The sequence below is a fragment of the Oncorhynchus mykiss genome, chromosome 26, assembly GCF_057628025.1.
Source record: "Oncorhynchus mykiss isolate SJ-2025 chromosome 26, ASM5762802v1, whole genome shotgun sequence".
In the NCBI taxonomy this organism is placed as follows: Eukaryota; Metazoa; Chordata; class Actinopteri; order Salmoniformes; family Salmonidae; genus Oncorhynchus; species Oncorhynchus mykiss.
This window is the reverse complement of record NC_143047.1, coordinates 43425282-43441853: the sequence shown is the minus strand read 5'-3', so window position 1 is coordinate 43441853 and position 16572 is coordinate 43425282. Positions and strand designations below refer to the sequence as shown.

General features: G+C 47.1%; 1 protein-coding gene across 5 annotated transcripts in view; it reads left to right on the top strand.

Moving 5' to 3' along the window:
* Positions 1–16572, top strand: part of homer2 (homer scaffold protein 2) — a 140238-nt gene that overhangs the window by 92744 nt on the left and 30922 nt on the right. For all 5 annotated transcript variants that reach the window (XM_090223194.1, XM_090223192.1, XM_090223193.1 and 2 more), the window contains exon 5: positions 5860–5999. In XM_090223194.1, the coding sequence (XP_090079320.1) occupies positions 5860–5999 (140 nt within the window). The remainder of the gene's footprint in view (positions 1–5859; positions 6000–16572) is intronic.

The window sequence follows — 16572 nt, the reverse complement described above, 5'->3', positions numbered from 1 at the left end:
ACTGTCAGTTCTATTCTAACATGTCCTCTCATTAGTATTCTGACTGTCAGTTCTATTCTAACATGTCCTCTCATTAGTATTCTGACTGCTAGTTCTATTCTAACATGTCCTCTCATTAGTATTCTAACATGTCATCTCATTAGTATTCTAACATGTCCTCTCATTAGTATTCTGACTGTCAGTTCTGTTCTAACATGTCCTCTCATTAGTATTCTGACTGCTAGTTCTATTCTAACATGTCCTCTCATTAGTATTCTAACATGTCATCTCATTAGTATTCTGACTGTCAGTTCTATTCTAACATGTCCTCTCATTAGTATTCTGACTGCTAGTTCTATTCTAACATGTCCTCTCATTAGTATTCTAACATGTCATCTCATTAGTATTCTAACATGTCCTCTCATTAGTATTCTGACTGTCAGTTCTGTTCTAACATGTCATCTCATTAGTATTCTGACTGTCAGTTCTGTTCTAACATGTCATCTCATTAGTATTCTGACTACTAGTTCTATTCTAACATGTCCTCTCATTAGTATTCTAACATGTCATCTCATTAGTATTCTGACTGTCAGTTCTGTTCTAACATGTCATCTCATTAGTATTCTAACATGTCATCTCATTAGTATTCTAACATGTCATCTCATTAGTATTCTGACTGTCAGTTCTGTTCTAACATGTCATCTCATTAGTATTCTGACTGTCAGTTCTGTTCTAACATGTCATCTCATTAGTATTCTGACTGTCAGTTCTATTCTAACATGTCCTCTCATTAGTATTCTGACTGCTAGTTCTATTCTAACATGTCATCTCATTAGTATTCTAACATGTCCTCTCATTAGTATTCTGACTGTCAGTTCTGTTCTAACATGTCATCTCATTAGTATTCTGACTGTCAGTTCTGTTCTAACATGTCATCTCATTAGTATTCTGACTGTCAGTTCTGTTCTAACATGTCATCTCATTAGTATTCTGACTGCTAGTTCTATTCTAACATGTCATCTTATTAGTATTCTAACATGTCATCTCATTAGTATTCTAACATGTCATCTCATTAGTATTCTGACTGCCAGTTCTATTCTAACATGTCCTCTCATTAGTATTCTAACATGTCCTCTCATTAGTATTCTAACATGTCCTCTCATTAGTATTCTAACATGTCCTCTCATTAGTATTCTAACATGTCCTCTCATTAGTGTTATAACATGTCCTCTCATTAGTATTCTGACTGTCAGTTCTATTCTAACATGTCATCTCATTAGTATTCTGACTGTCAGTTCTGTTCTAACATGTCATCTCATTAGTATTCTGACTGCCAGTTCTATTCTAACATGTCATCTCATTAGTATTCTGACTGTCAGTTCTGTTCTAACATGTCATCTCATTAGTATTCTGACTGTCAGTTCTGTTCTAACATGTCATCTCATTAGTATTCTAACATGTCATCTCATTAGTATTCTGACTGTGAGTTCTGTTCTAACATGTCATCTCATTAGTATTCTGACTGTCAGTTCTGTTCTAACATGTCATCTCATTAGTGTTCTGTTCTAACATGTTATCTCATTAGTATTCTAACATGTCCTCTCATTAGTATTCTGACTATTTAAGCCCCTAAACTCCCTGGATATATGGGTTGAGGCCCAAATGGAACCCTATCCACTACGTTTGACCAGAGCCAATGACAACCGTAGCATGTGTTGTCTTTATGTGGTCTGACATCAGATGGTTTAATCCCGTTCATATTCAGAGGAAACTGGACTCTCTCTTACTGTCTGACATCAGATGGTTTAATCCCGTTCATATTCAGAGGAAACTGGACTCTCTCTTACTGTCTGACATCAGATCGTTTAATCCCGTTCATATTCAGAGGAAACTGGACTCTCTCTTACTGTCTGACATCAGATCGTTTAATCCCGTTCATATTCAGAGGAAACTGGACTCTCTCTTACTGTCTGACATCAGATGGTTTAATCCCGTTCATATTCAGAGGAAACTGGACTCTCTCTTACTGTCTGACATCAGATCGTTTAATCCCGTTCATATTCAGAGGAAACTGGACTCTCTCACTGTCTGACATCAGATGGTTTAATCCCGTTCATATTCAGAGGAAACTGGACTCTCTCTCACTGTCTGACATCAGATGGTTTAATCCCGTTCATATTCAGAGGAAACTGGACTCTCTTACTGTCTGACATCAGATGGTTTAATCCCGTTCATATTCAGAGGAAACTGGACTCTCTCTTACTGTCTGACATCAGATGGTTTAATCCCGTTCATATTCAGAGGAAACTGGACTCTATTACGGTCTATTACTCTCCATTTATTAGATAAAGATGAATAGTTTTTTTTTTCTTTTTAAATTTGCATAGATAATTATTTAATATGTGCTCTACTGGGCTGTAATGATAACATCTTCATTAATTAGCAGTAGTTGGTTGTTTTGGGATGTATAATCTCTCTTCGACAGAGCTACGTAAACATAACTGGTACCTTTAAGAATCTGTGGGGAAGGAATGGGAATGCGTGGGCTGACGAGCAGCAGTAGTTCCAGTGTTTTGGGATGTATAATCTCTCTTCGACAGAGCTACGTTAACATAACTGGTACCTTTAAGAATCTGTGGGGAAGGAATGGGAATGCGTGGGCTGACGAGCAGCAGTAGTTCCAGTGTTTGGGTTTTTCCATCACTGGTTATTTGGACAAAATCGCATCTATCCCATTTCTGAAGGGGCCATCCGGCCCCGTCATTGGTTGAGAGACGGTGGAGCTCCTCGTTCCAGCATCTCTTAATCCCCCTCAAATACGGAACCAGAAATTAATCCAGCAGCTGACCAATCACGTGAGACTTTAGTTCCGGGTTAACCGAGATGGTCCTATTCATTAATATATTGCTGGTTTACCTGATAAAACCCTGGCAACACAGAGAGAGGAGAGGATGGCTGTGTCCTAAATAACACCCTATTCCCTATATAGTGGTACTACTATAGACTAGAGCCCTATTCCCTATATAGTGGTACTACTATAGACCAGAGCCCTATTCCCTATATAGTGGTACTACTATAGACCAGAGCCCTATTCCCTATATAGTGGTACTACTATAGACCAGAGCCCTATTCCCTATATAGTGGTACTACTATAGACCAGGGCCCTATTCCCTATATAGTGCACTACTATAGACCAGGGCACAACCTAATTGAACACTAATTGGAGATCTGGAGCGCTGCCCGAGACAGTGTTTTCTATCACCATCAACACCCTATTTTAAGACACTTCATGTTGGTGTTTCCGTTATTTTGGCGGTTACAATACGTGTCCCAAATGGCTCCCTTGGGACCTGGCAGGCTCCATTGGGGATTCAGAGGGTGATTTGAGAGGTGTTTTTCTAGCCTCTCACCCAGCCAGCCAGTCTTAGCCTGCCAGGTCTGCTCAGTACTCTCTGTTACTATTGACATGCCCCAAATGGCACCCTATTCCCCATAGACCCTGGTCTAAAGTAGTGCCCTATATAGGGAATAGGGTGCCATTTGGGATGTAGGCTATAACTACATGGTGTTTCAGAGCTGCTCAGTACTAACTAGCTGTTACTATAACTACATGGTGTTTCAGAGCTGGTCAGTACTAACTAGCTGTTACTATAACTACATGGTGTTTCAGAGCTGTTCAGTACTAACTAGCTGTTACTATCTGACTGTTACTATAACTACATGGTGTTTCAGAGCTGGTCAGTACTAACTAGCTGTTACTATCTGACTGTTACTATAACTACATGGTGTTTCAGAGCTGCTCAGTACTAACTAGCTGTTACTATCTGACTGTTACTATAACTACATGGTGTTTCAGAGCTGGTCAGTACTAACTAGCTGTTACTATAACTACATGGTGTTTCAGAGCTGGTCAGTAATAACTAGCTGTTACTATAACTACATGGTGTTTCAGAGCTGCTCAGTACTAACTAGCTGTTACTATCTGACTGTTACTATAACTACATGGTGTTTCAGAGCTGTTCAGTACTAACTAGCTGTTACTATAACTACATGGTGTTTCAGAGCTGTTCAGTACTAACTAGCTGTTACTATCTGACTGTTACTATAACTACATGGTGTTTCAGAGCTGTTCAGTACTAACTAGCTGTTACTATAACTACATGGTGTTTCAGAGCTGGTCAGTACTAACTAGCTGTTACTATAACTACATGGTGTTTCAGAGCTGCTCAGTACTAACTAGCTGTTACTATAACTACATGGTGTTTCAGAGCTGTTCAGTACTAACTAGCTGTTACTATAACTACATGGTGTTTCAGAGCTGGTCAGTACTAACTAGCTGTTACTATAACTACATGGTGTTTCAGAGCTGCTCAGTACTAACTAGCTGTTACTATAACTACATGGTGTTTCAGAGCTGGTCAGTACTAACTAGCTGTTACTATCTGACTGTTACTATAACTACATGGTGTTTCAGAGCTGGTCAGTACTAACTAGCTGTTACTATAACTACATGGTGTTTCAGAGCTGTTCAGTACTAACTAGCTGTTACTATAACTACATGGTGTTTCAGAGCTGGTCAGTACTAACTAGCTGTTACTATAACTACATGGTGTTTCAGAGCTGGTCAGTACTAACTAGCTGTTACTATAACTACATGGTGTTTCAGAGCTGGTCAGTACTAACTAGCTGTTACTATCTGACTGTTACTATAACTACATGGTGTTTGAGCTGTTCAGTACTAACTAGCTGTTACTATCTGACTGTTACTATAACTACATGGTGTTTCAGAGCTGGTCAGTACTAACTAGCTGTTACTATAACTACATGGTGTTTCAGAGCTGGTCAGTACTAACTAGCTGTTACTATAACTACATGGTGTTTCAGAGCTGGTCAGTACTAACTAGCTGTTACTATCTGACTGTTACTATAACTACATGGTGTTTCAGAGCTGGTCAGTACTAACTAGCTGTTACTATAACTACATGGTGTTTCAGAGCTGTTCAGTACTAACTAGCTGTTACTATAACTACATGGTGTTTCAGAGCTGTTCAGTACTAACTAGCTGTTACTATAACTACATGGTGTTTCAGAGCTGGTCAGTACTAACTAGCTGTTACTATAACTACATGGTGTTTCAGAGCTGGTCAGTACTAACTAGCTGTTACTATAACTAAATGGTGTTTCAGAGCTGTTCAGTACTAACTAGCTGTTACTATAACTACATGGTGTTTCAGAGCTGGTCAGTACTAACTAGCTGTTACTATAACTACATGGTGTTTCAGAGCTGGTCAGTACTAACTAGCTGTTACTATCTGACTGTTACTATAACTACATGGTGTTTCAGAGCTGTTCAGTACTAACTAGCTGTTACTATAACTACATGGTGTTTCAGAGCTGGTCAGTACTAACTAGCTGTTACTATAACTACATGGTGTTTCAGAGCTGGTCAGTACTAACTAGCTGTTACTATCTGACTGTTACTATAACTACATGGTGTTTCAGAGCTGGTCAGTAATAACTAGCTGTTACTATAACTACATGGTGTTTCAGAGCTGGTCAGTACTAACTAGCTGTTACTATCTGACTGTTACTATAACTACATGGTGTTTCAGAGCTGGTCAGTACTAACTAGCTGTTACTATAACTACATGGTGTTTCAGAGCTGGTCAGTACTAACTAGCTGTTACTATAACTACATGGTGTTTCAGAGCTGGTCAGTAATAACTAGCTGTTACTATAACTACATGGTGTTTCAGAGCTGGTCAGTACTAACTAGCTGTTACTATCTGACTGTTTAACTACAGATGGCAGGAGTCTGACTCAGCTCTATGAAGCAGAATCATCCTCCTGTATCTGACATGATAAATGATCCTCCTCCAGGAGTCGGGTCGTGAGACCCCCTCGTCCACCCAGGCCTCCAGCATCAACGGGACGGATGATGAGAAGATCTCCCACGGAGGACCGGAGACCGCAGCGCTGATGAGCGAGAACGACAAACTCAAGACCACTGTGGAACAGAGGTAAGGAGGGAGGGGGTGAGGTAAGGAGGGAGGGGGAAAGGTAAGGAGGGAAGTGTAGGGGGAGAGGTCAGGAGGGAGAGGGAGAAGTAAGGAGGGAGGGGGAGAGTGAGAGGTAAGGAGGGAGGGGAGGGTAAGGAGGGAGGGTGAGGGAGGGGGAGAGGTAAGGAGGGAGGGGGTGAGGTAAGGAGGGAGGGGGTGAGGTAAGGAGGGAGGGGGAGAGGTAAGGGGGTAGGGGGAGAGGTCAGGAGGGAGGGGGAGGGGGAGAGGTAAGGAGGGAGGGGGAGGGGGAGAGGTAAGGAGGGAGGGGGAGAGGTAAGTTGGGAGGGGAAGGGGGAGAGGTAAGGAGGGAGAGGGAGAGGTAAGGAGGGAAGGGGAGAGGGAGAGGTAGGGGGAGAGGCAGGGAGGGGGAGTAGTAGGGAGGGAGGGGGAGGGGTAAGGGGAGAGGGGGAGGGGTAAGGGGAGAGGGGTAGGGGGAGAGGTCAGGAGGGAGAGGGAGAAGTAAGGAGGGAGGGGGAGAGTGAGAGGTAAGGAGGGAGGGGAGGGTAAGGAGGGAGGGTGAGGGAGGGGGAGAGGTAAGGAGGGAGGGGGAGAGGGAGAGGTAGGGGAGAGGTAAGGAGGGAGGGGTAGGGGGAGGGTAAGGAGGGAGGGGGAGAGGGAGAGGTAAAGGGAGAGGGGTAGGGGGAGAGGTAAGGAGGGAGGGGGAGAGGTAAGGAGGGAAAGGGAAAGGTAAGGAGGGAGGGGGAGGGGGAGAGGTAAGGAGGGAGGGGAAGGGGGAGAGGTAAGGAGGGAGAGGGAGAGGTAAGGAGGGAAGGGGAGAGGGAGAGGTAGGGGGAGAGGCAGGGAGGGGGAGTAGTAGGGGGAGAGGGAGGAAGGGGGAGGGGTAAGGGGAGAGGGGGAGGGGTAAGGGGAGAGAGGGAGGGGTAAGGGGAGAGGGGGAGGGGTAAGGGGAGAGGGGGAGGGGGAGAGGTCAGGAGGGAGAGGGAGAAGTAAGGAGGGAGGGGGAGAGTGAGAGGTAAGGAGGGAGGGGAGGGTAAGGAGGGAGGGTGAGGGAGGGGGAGAGGTAAGGAGGGAGGGGGAGAGGGAGCGGTAGGGGAGAGGTAAGGAGGGAGGGGTAGGGGGAGGGTAAGGAGGGAGGGGGAGAGGGAGAGGTAAAGGGAGAGGGGTAGGGGGAGAGGTAAGGAGGGAGGGGGAGAGGTAAGGAGGGAAAGGGAAAGGTAAGGAGGGAGGGGGAGGGGGAGAGGTAAGGAGGGAGGGGGAGGGGGAGAGGTAAGGAGGGAGGGGGAGGGGGAGAGGTAAGGAGGGAGAGGTAATCAGGGAGGGGCAGGGGGAGAGGTATGGAGGGAGAGGTATGGGGGAGATAACAACAGACTCATGACCACCGTGGAAAAGAGGTCAGTAAACATTTTAACACACATAATAGAACGTGGAGAACCCACAGAACATTGAGTTCAGGTGAACCTTAAAGACCTTCGTAGGTGGTGATAATGGCAGGCCATGTTTGAGGTTTTCCAGGTAGTTTACTCATCTCTGACAACATCAGCTTGCTGAAGAGAGATGGAAGGTATCAGCTTGCTGCAGAGAGATGGAAGGTATCAGCTTGCTGCAGAGAGATGGGAGGTATCAGCTTGCTGCAGAGAGATGGAAGGTATCAGTGCAGAGAGATGGAAGGTATCAGCTTGCTGCAGAGAGATGGAAGGTATCAGCTTGCTGCAGAGAGATGGAAGATATCAGCTTGCTGCAGAGAGAGGGAAGGTATCAGCTTGCTGCAGAGAGATGGGAGGTATCAGCTTGTTGCAGAGAGATGGAAGGTATCAGCTTGCTGCAGAGATATGGAAGGTATCAGTGCAGGGAGATGGAAGGTATCAGCTTGTTGCAGAGAGATGGAAGGTATCAGTGCAGGGAGATGGAAGGTATCAGTGCAGAGAGATGGAAGGTATCAGTGCAGAGAGATGGAAGGTATCAGTGCAGAGAGATGGAAGGTATCAGCTTGTTGCAGAGAGATGGAAGGTATCAGTGCAGAGAGATGGAAGGTATCAGCTTGCTGCAGAGAGATGGAAGGTATCAGCTTGCTGCAGAGAGATGGAAGGTATCAGTGCAGAGAGATGGAAGGTATCAGCTTGCTGCAGAGAGATGGAAGGTATCAGTGCAGAGAGATGGAAGGTATCAGCTTGCTGCAGAGAGATGGAAGGTATCAGTGCAGAGAGATGGAAGGTATCAGCTTGCTGCAGAGAGATGGAAGGTATCAGTGCAGAGAGATGGAAGGTATCAGCTTGCTGCAGAGAGATGGAAGGTATCAGTGCAGAGAGATGGAAGGTATCAGCTTGCTGCAGAGAGATGGAAGGTATCAGTGCAGAGAGATGGAAGGTATCAGCTTGCTGCAGAGAGATGGAAGGTATCAGCTGGCTGCAGAGAGATGGAAGGTATCAGCTTGCTGCAGAGAGATGGAAGGTATCAGCTTGCTGCAGAGAGATGGAAGGTATCAGCTTGCTGCAGAGAGATGGAAGGTATCAGCTGGCTGCAGAGAGATGGAAGGTATCAGCTTGCTGCAGAGAGATGGAAGGTATCAGCTTGCTGCAGAGAGATGGAAGGTATCAGCTTGCTGCAGAGAGATGGAAGGTATCAGCTTGTTGCAGAGAGATGGAAGGTATCAGCTTGCTGCAGAGAGATGGAAGGTATCAGCTTGCTGCAGAGAGATGGAAGGTATCAGCTGGCTGCAGAGAGATGGAAGGTATCAGCTTGCTGCAGAGAGATGGAAGGTATCAGTGCAGGGAGATGGAAGGTATCAATGCAGAGAGATGGGAGGTATCAGCTTGCTGCAGAGAGATGGAAGATATCAGTGCAGAGAGATGGAAGGTATCAGCTTGCTGCAGAGAGATGGAAGGTATCAGCTTGCTGCAGAGAGATGGAAGGTATCAGTGCAGGGAGATGGGAGGTATCAGCTTGCAGCAGAGAGATGGAAGGTATCAGCTTGCTGCAGAGAGATGGAAGGTATCAGCTTGCTGCAGAGAGATGGGACGTATCAGCTTGCAGCAGAGAGATGGAAGGTATCAGCTTGCTGCAGAGAGATGGAAGGTATCAGCTTGCTGCAGATAGATGGAAGGTATCAGTGCAGAGAGATGGAAGGTATCAGCTTGCTGCAGAGAGATGGAAGGTATCAGCTTGCTGCAGAGAGATGGAAGGTATCAGCTTGCTGCAGAGAGAGGGAAGGTATCAGCTTGCTGCAGAGAGATGGGAGGTATCAGCTTGCTGCAGAGAGATGGAAGGTATCAGCTTGCTGCAGAGAGATGGAAGGTATCAGTGCAGGGAGATGGAAGGTATCAGCTTGTTGCAGAGAGATGGAAGGTATCAGTGCAGGGAGATGGAAGGTATCAGTGCAGAGAGATGGAAGGTATCAGTGCAGAGAGATGGAAGGTATCAGCTTGCTGCAGAGAGATGGAGGGTATCAGTGCAGAGAGATGGAAGGTATCAGCTTGCTGCAGAGAGATGGAAGGTATCAGCTGGCTGCAGAGAGATGGAAGGTATCAGCTTGCTGCAGAGAGATGGAAGGTATCAGCTTGCTGCAGAGAGATGGAAGGTATCAGCTTGCTGCAGAGAGATGGAAGGTATCAGCTTGCTGCAGAGAGATGGAAGGTATCAGCTTGCTGCAGAGAGATGGAAGGTATCAGCTTGCTGCAGAGAGATGGAAGGTATCAGCTGGCTGCAGAGAGATGGAAGGTATCAGCTTGCTGCAGAGAGATGGAAGGTATCAGCTTGCTGCAGAGAGATGGAAGGTATCAGCTTGCTGCAGAGAGATGGGAGGTATCAGCTTGCTGCAGAGAGATGGAAGGTATCAGCTTGCTGCAGAGATATGGAAGGTATCAGTGCAGGGAGATGGAAGGTATCAGCTTGTTGCAGAGAGATGGAAGGTATCAGTGCAGGGAGATGGAAGGTATCAGTGCAGAGAGATGGAAGGTATCAGTGCAGAGAGATGGAAGGTATCAGCTTGTTGCAGAGAGATGGAAGGTATCAGTGCAGAGAGATGGAAGGTATCAGCTTGCTGCAGAGAGATGGAAGGTATCAGCTTGCTGCAGAGAGATGGAAGGTATCAGCTTGCTGCAGAGAGATGGAAGGTATCAGTGCAGAGAGATGGAAGGTATCAGCTTGCTGCAGAGAGATGGAAGGTATCAGTGCAGAGAGATGGAAGGTATCAGCTTGCTGCAGAGAGATGGAAGGTATCAGCTGGCTGCAGAGAGATGGAAGGTATCAGCTGGCTGCAGAGAGATGGAAGGTATCAGCTTGCTGCAGAGAGATGGAAGGTATCAGCTTGCTGCAGAGAGATGGAAGGTATCAGCTTGCTGCAGAGAGATGGAAGGTATCAGCTGGCTGCAGAGAGATGGAAGGTATCAGCTTGCAGCAGAGAGATGGAAGGTATCAGCTTGCTGCAGAGAGATGGAAGGTATCAGCTTGCTGCAGAGAGATGGGACGTATCAGCTTGCAGCAGAGAGATGGAAGGTATCAGCTTGCTGCAGAGAGATGGAAGGTATCAGCTTGCTGCAGATAGATGGAAGGTATCAGTGCAGAGAGATGGAAGGTATCAGCTTGCTGCAGAGAGATGGAAGGTATCAGCTTGCTGCAGAGAGATGGAAGGTATCAGCTTGCTGCAGAGAGAGGGAAGGTATCAGCTTGCTGCAGAGAGATGGGAGGTATCAGCTTGCTGCAGAGAGATGGAAGGTATCAGCTTGCTGCAGAGAGATGGAAGGTATCAGTGCAGGGAGATGGAAGGTATCAGCTTGTTGCAGAGAGATGGAAGGTATCAGTGCAGGGAGATGGAAGGTATCAGTGCAGAGAGATGGAAGGTATCAGTGCAGAGAGATGGAAGGTATCAGCTTGCTGCAGAGAGATGGAGGGTATCAGTGCAGAGAGATGGAAGGTATCAGCTTGCTGCAGAGAGATGGAAGGTATCAGCTGGCTGCAGAGAGATGGAAGGTATCAGCTTGCTGCAGAGAGATGGAAGGTATCAGCTTGCTGCAGAGAGATGGAAGGTATCAGCTTGCTGCAGAGAGATGGAAGGTATCAGCTTGCTGCAGAGAGATGGAAGGTATCAGCTTGCTGCAGAGAGATGGAAGGTATCAGCTGGCTGCAGAGAGATGGAAGGTATCAGCTTGCTGCAGAGAGATGGAAGGTATCAGCTTGCTGCAGAGAGATGGAAGGTATCAGCTTGCTGCAGAGAGATGGGAGGTATCAGCTTGCTGCAGAGAGATGGAAGGTATCAGCTTGCTGCAGAGATATGGAAGGTATCAGTGCAGGGAGATGGAAGGTATCAGCTTGTTGCAGAGAGATGGAAGGTATCAGTGCAGGGAGATGGAAGGTATCAGTGCAGAGAGATGGAAGGTATCAGTGCAGAGAGATGGAAGGTATCAGCTTGTTGCAGAGAGATGGAAGGTATCAGTGCAGAGAGATGGAAGGTATCAGCTTGCTGCAGAGAGATGGAAGGTATCAGCTTGCTGCAGAGAGATGGAAGGTATCAGCTTGCTGCAGAGAGATGGAAGGTATCAGTGCAGAGAGATGGAAGGTATCAGCTTGCTGCAGAGAGATGGAAGGTATCAGCTGGCTGCAGAGAGATGGAAGGTATCAGCTGGCTGCAGAGAGATGGAAGGTATCAGCTTGCTGCAGAGAGATGGAAGGTATCAGCTTGCTGCAGAGAGATGGAAGGTATCAGCTTGCTGCAGAGAGATGGAAGGTATCAGCTGGCTGCAGAGAGATGGAAGGTATCAGCTTGCTGCAGAGAGATGGAAGGTATCAGCTTGCTGCAGAGAGATGGAAGGTATCAGCTTGCTGCAGAGAGATGGAAGGTATCAGCTTGTTGCAGAGAGATGGAAGGTATCAGCTTGCTGCAGAGAGATGGAAGGTATCAGCTTGCTGCAGAGAGATGGAAGGTATCAGCTTGCTGCAGAGAGATGGAAGGTATCAGCTTGCTGCAGAGAGATGGAAGGTATCAGCTGGCTGCAGAGAGATGGAAGGTATCAGCTTGCTGCAGAGAGATGGAAGGTATCAGTGCAGGGAGATGGAAGGTATCAATGCAGAGAGATGGGAGGTATCAGCTTGCTGCAGAGAGATGGAAGATATCAGTGCAGAGAGATGGAAGGTATCAGCTTGCTGCAGAGAGATGGAAGGTATCAGCTTGCTGCAGAGAGATGGAAGGTATCAGTGCAGGGAGATGGGAGGTATCAGCTTGCAGCAGAGAGATGGAAGGTATCAGCTTGCTGCAGAGAGATGGAAGGTATCAGCTTGCTGCAGAGAGATGGGACGTATCAGCTTGCAGCAGAGAGATGGAAGGTATCAGCTTGCTGCAGAGAGATGGAAGGTATCAGCTTGCTGCAGAGAGATGGAAGGTATCAGCTTGCTGCAGAGAGATGGAAGGTATCAGTGCAGGGAGATGGAAGGTATCAATGCAGAGAGATGGGAGGTATCAGCTTGCTGCAGAGAGATGGAAGATATCAGTGCAGAGAGATGGAAGGTATCAGCTTGCTGCAGAGAGATGGAAGGTATCAGCTTGCTGCAGAGAGATGGAAGGTATCAGTGCAGGGAGATGGGAGGTATCAGTGCAGGGAGATGGAAGGTATCAGCTTGTTGCAGAGAGATGGAAGGTATCAGTGCAGGGAGATGGAAGGTATCAGTGCAGAGAGATGGAAGGTATCAGTGCAGAGAGATGGAAGGTATCAGCTTGCTGCAGAGAGATGGAAGGTATCAGTGCAGAGAGATGGAAGGTATCAGCTTGCTGCAGAGAGATGGAAGGTATCAGCTGGCTGCAGAGAGATGGAAGGTATCAGCTTGCTGCAGAGAGATGGAAGGTATCAGCTTGCTGCAGAGAGATGGAAGGTATCAGCTGGCTGCAGAGAGATGGAAGGTATCAGCTTGCTGCAGAGAGATGGAAGGTATCAGCTTGCTGCAGAGAGATGGAAGGTATCAGCTTGCTGCAGAGAGATGGAAGGTATCAGCTTGCTGCAGAGAGATGGAAGGTATCAGCTTGCTGCAGAGATATGGAAGGTATCAGCTTGCTGCAGAGAGATGGAAGGTATCAGCTTGCTGCAGAGAGATGGAAGGTATCAGCTGGCTGCAGAGAGATGGAAGGTATCAGCTGGCTGCAGAGAGATGGAAGGTATCAGCTTGCTGCAGAGAGATGGAAGGTATCAGCTTGCTGCAGAGAGATGGGAGGTATCAGCTTGCTGCAGAGAGATGGAAGGTATCAGCTTGCTGCAGAGAGATGGAAGGTATCAGCTTGCTGCAGAGAGATGGAAGGTATCAGTGCAGAGAGATGGAAGGTATCAGCTTGCTGCAGAGAGATGGAAGGTATCAGCTTGCTGCAGAGAGATGGAAGGTATCAGTGCAGAGAGATGGAAGGTATCAGTGCAGAGAGATGGAAGGTATCAGCTTGCTGCAGAGAGATGGAAGGTATCAGCTTGCTGCAGAGAGATGGAAGGTATCAGCTTGCTGCAGAGAGATGGAAGGTATCAGTGCAGAGAGATGGAAGGTATCAGCTGGCTGCAGAGAGATGGAAGGTATCAGCTTGCTGCAGAGAGATGGGAGGTATCAGCTTGCTGCAGAGAGATGGAAGATATCAGTGCAGAGAGATGGAAGGTATCAGCTGGCTGCAGAGAGATGGAAGGTATCAGCTTGCTGCAGAGAGATGGAAGGTATCAGCTTGCTGCAGAGAGATGGAAGGTATCAGCTTGCTGCAGAGAGATGGAAGGTATCAGCTGGCTGCAGAGAGATGGAAGGTATCAGCTTGCTGCAGAGAGATGGAAGGTATCAGCTTGCTGCAGAGAGATGGAAGGTATCAGCTTGCTGCAGAGAGATGGAAGGTATCAGCTTGCTGCAGAGAGATGGAAGGTATCAGCTTGCTGCAGAGAGATGGAAGGTATCAGCTTGCTGCAGAGAGATGGAAGGTATCAGCTTGCTGCAGAGAGATGGAAGGTATCAGCTTGCTGCAGAGAGATGGAAGGTATCAGCTGGCTGCAGAGAGATGGAAGGTATCAGCTGGCTGCAGAGAGATGGAAGGTATCAGCTTGCTGCAGAGAGATGGGAGGTATCAGCTTGCTGCAGAGAGATGGAAGGTATCAGCTTGCTGCAGAGAGATGGAAGGTATCAGTGCAGAGAGATGGAAGGTATCAGCTTGCTGCAGAGAGATGGAAGGTATCAGCTTGCTGCAGAGAGATGGAAGGTATCAGCTTGCTGCAGAGAGATGGAAGGTATCAGCTTGCTGCAGAGAGATGGAAGGTTTCAGCTTGCTGCAGAGAGATGGAAGGTATCAGTGCAGAGAGATGGAAGGTATCAGCTTGCTGCAGAGAGATGGAAGGTATCAGCTTGCTGCAGAGAGATGGAAGGTATCAGCTTGCTGCAGAGAGATGGAAGGTATCAGTGCAGAGAGATGGAAGGTATCAGCTGGCTGCAGAGAGATGGAAGGTATCAGCTTGCTGCAGAGAGATGGAAGGTATCAGCTTGCTGCAGAGAGATGGAAGGTATCAGTGCAGGGAGATGGAAGGTATCAATGCAGAGAGATGGGAGGTATCAGCTTGCTGCAGAGAGATGGAAGGTATCAGTGCAGAGAGATAGAAGGTATCAGTCCATGGACTACAGTCTGCTGAGAGCAGTGAAGAAAGATTGTGTTCAGTAAACCAACTGCCAGGGATCTGACACACCATGTTGTAGAATGTGGTGGTACGGGTTTGTCTGCATTCGTTAGTATGGAGCTAGATTTACCCCAACCAACCAGCCATGCACACTGACAGAACCAGTCATGCACACTGACAGAACCAGTCATGCACACTGACAGAACCAGTCATGCACACTGACAGAACCAGTCATGCACACTGACAGAACCAGTCATGCACACTGACATAACTAGTCATGCACACTGACAGAACCAGCCATGCACACTGAAAGAACCAGCCATGCACTCTGAAAGAATCAGCCATGCACTCTGAAAGAATCAGCCATGCACTCTGAAAGAATCAGCCATGCACACTCTGAAAGAATCAGCCATGCACACTCTGAAAGAACCAGCCATGCACTCTGAAAGAACCAGCCATGCACTCTGAAAGAATCAGCCATGCACACTCTGAAAGAACCAGTCATGCACTCTGAAAGAACCAGCCATGCACTCTGAAAGAATCAGCCATGCACTCTGAAAGAATCAGCCATGCACTCTGAAAGAACCAGCCATGCACTCTGAAAGAATCAGCCATGCACTCTGAAAGAATCAGCCATGCACTCTGAAAGAATCAGCCATGCACTCTGAAAGAATCAGCCATGCACTCTGAAAGAACCAGCCATGCACACTCTGAAAGAACCAGCCATGCACTCTGAAAGAATCAGCCATGCACACTCTGAAAGAATCAGCCATGCACACTCTGAAAGAATCAGCCATGCACACTCTGAAAGAATCAGCCATGCACTCTGAAAGAATCAGCCATGCACACTCTGAAAGAATCAGCCATGCACTCTGAAAGAATCAGCCATGCACACTCTGAAAGAACCAGCCATGCACACTCTGAAAGAATCAGCCATGCACACTCTGAAAGAATCAGCCATGCACACTCTGAAAGAATCAGCCATGCACACTCTGAAAGAACCAGCCATGCACTCTGAAAGAACCAGCCATGCACACTCTGAAAGAACCAGTCATGCACACTCTGAAAGAACCAGCCATGCACACTCTGAAAGAATCAGCCATGCACTCTGAAAGAATCAGCCATGCACACTCTGAAAGAATCAGCCATGCACTCTGAAAGAATCAGCCATGCACACTCTGAAAGAATCAGCCATGCACACTCTGAAAGAATCAGCCATGCACACTCTGAAAGAATCAGCCATGCACACTCTGAAAGAACCAGCCATGCACACTCTGAAAGAATCAGCCATGCACACTCTGAAAGAACCAGCCATGCACTCTGAAAGAACCAGCCATGCACACTGACAGAACCAGCCATGCACACTGAAAGAACCAGCCATGCACACTGAAAGAACCAGCCATGCACTCTGAAAGAATCAGCCATGCACTCTGAAAGAATCAGCCATGCACACTCTGAAAGAATCAGCCATGCACACTCTGAAAGAATCAGCCATGCACACTCTGAAAGAACCAGCCATGCACTCTGAAAGAACCAGCCATGCACTCTGAAAGAATCAGCCATGCACACTCTGAAAGAACCAGTCATGCACTCTGAAAGAATCAGCCATGCACTCTGAAAGAATCAGCCATGCACTCTGAAAGAACCAACCATGCACACTCTGAAAGAACCAGCCATGCACTCTGAAAGAATCAGCCATGCACACTCTGAAAGAATAGGCCATGCACACTCTGAAAGAATCAGCCATGCACTCTGAAAGAATCAGCCATGCACACTCTGAAAGAATCAGCCATGCACTCTGAAAGAATCAGCCATGCACACTCTGAAAGAACCAGCCATGCACACTCTGAAAGAATCAGCCATGCACACTCTGAAAGAATCAGCCATGCACACTCTGAAAGAATCAGCCATGCACACTCTGAAAGAACCAGCCATGCACTCTGAAAGAACCAGCCATGCACACT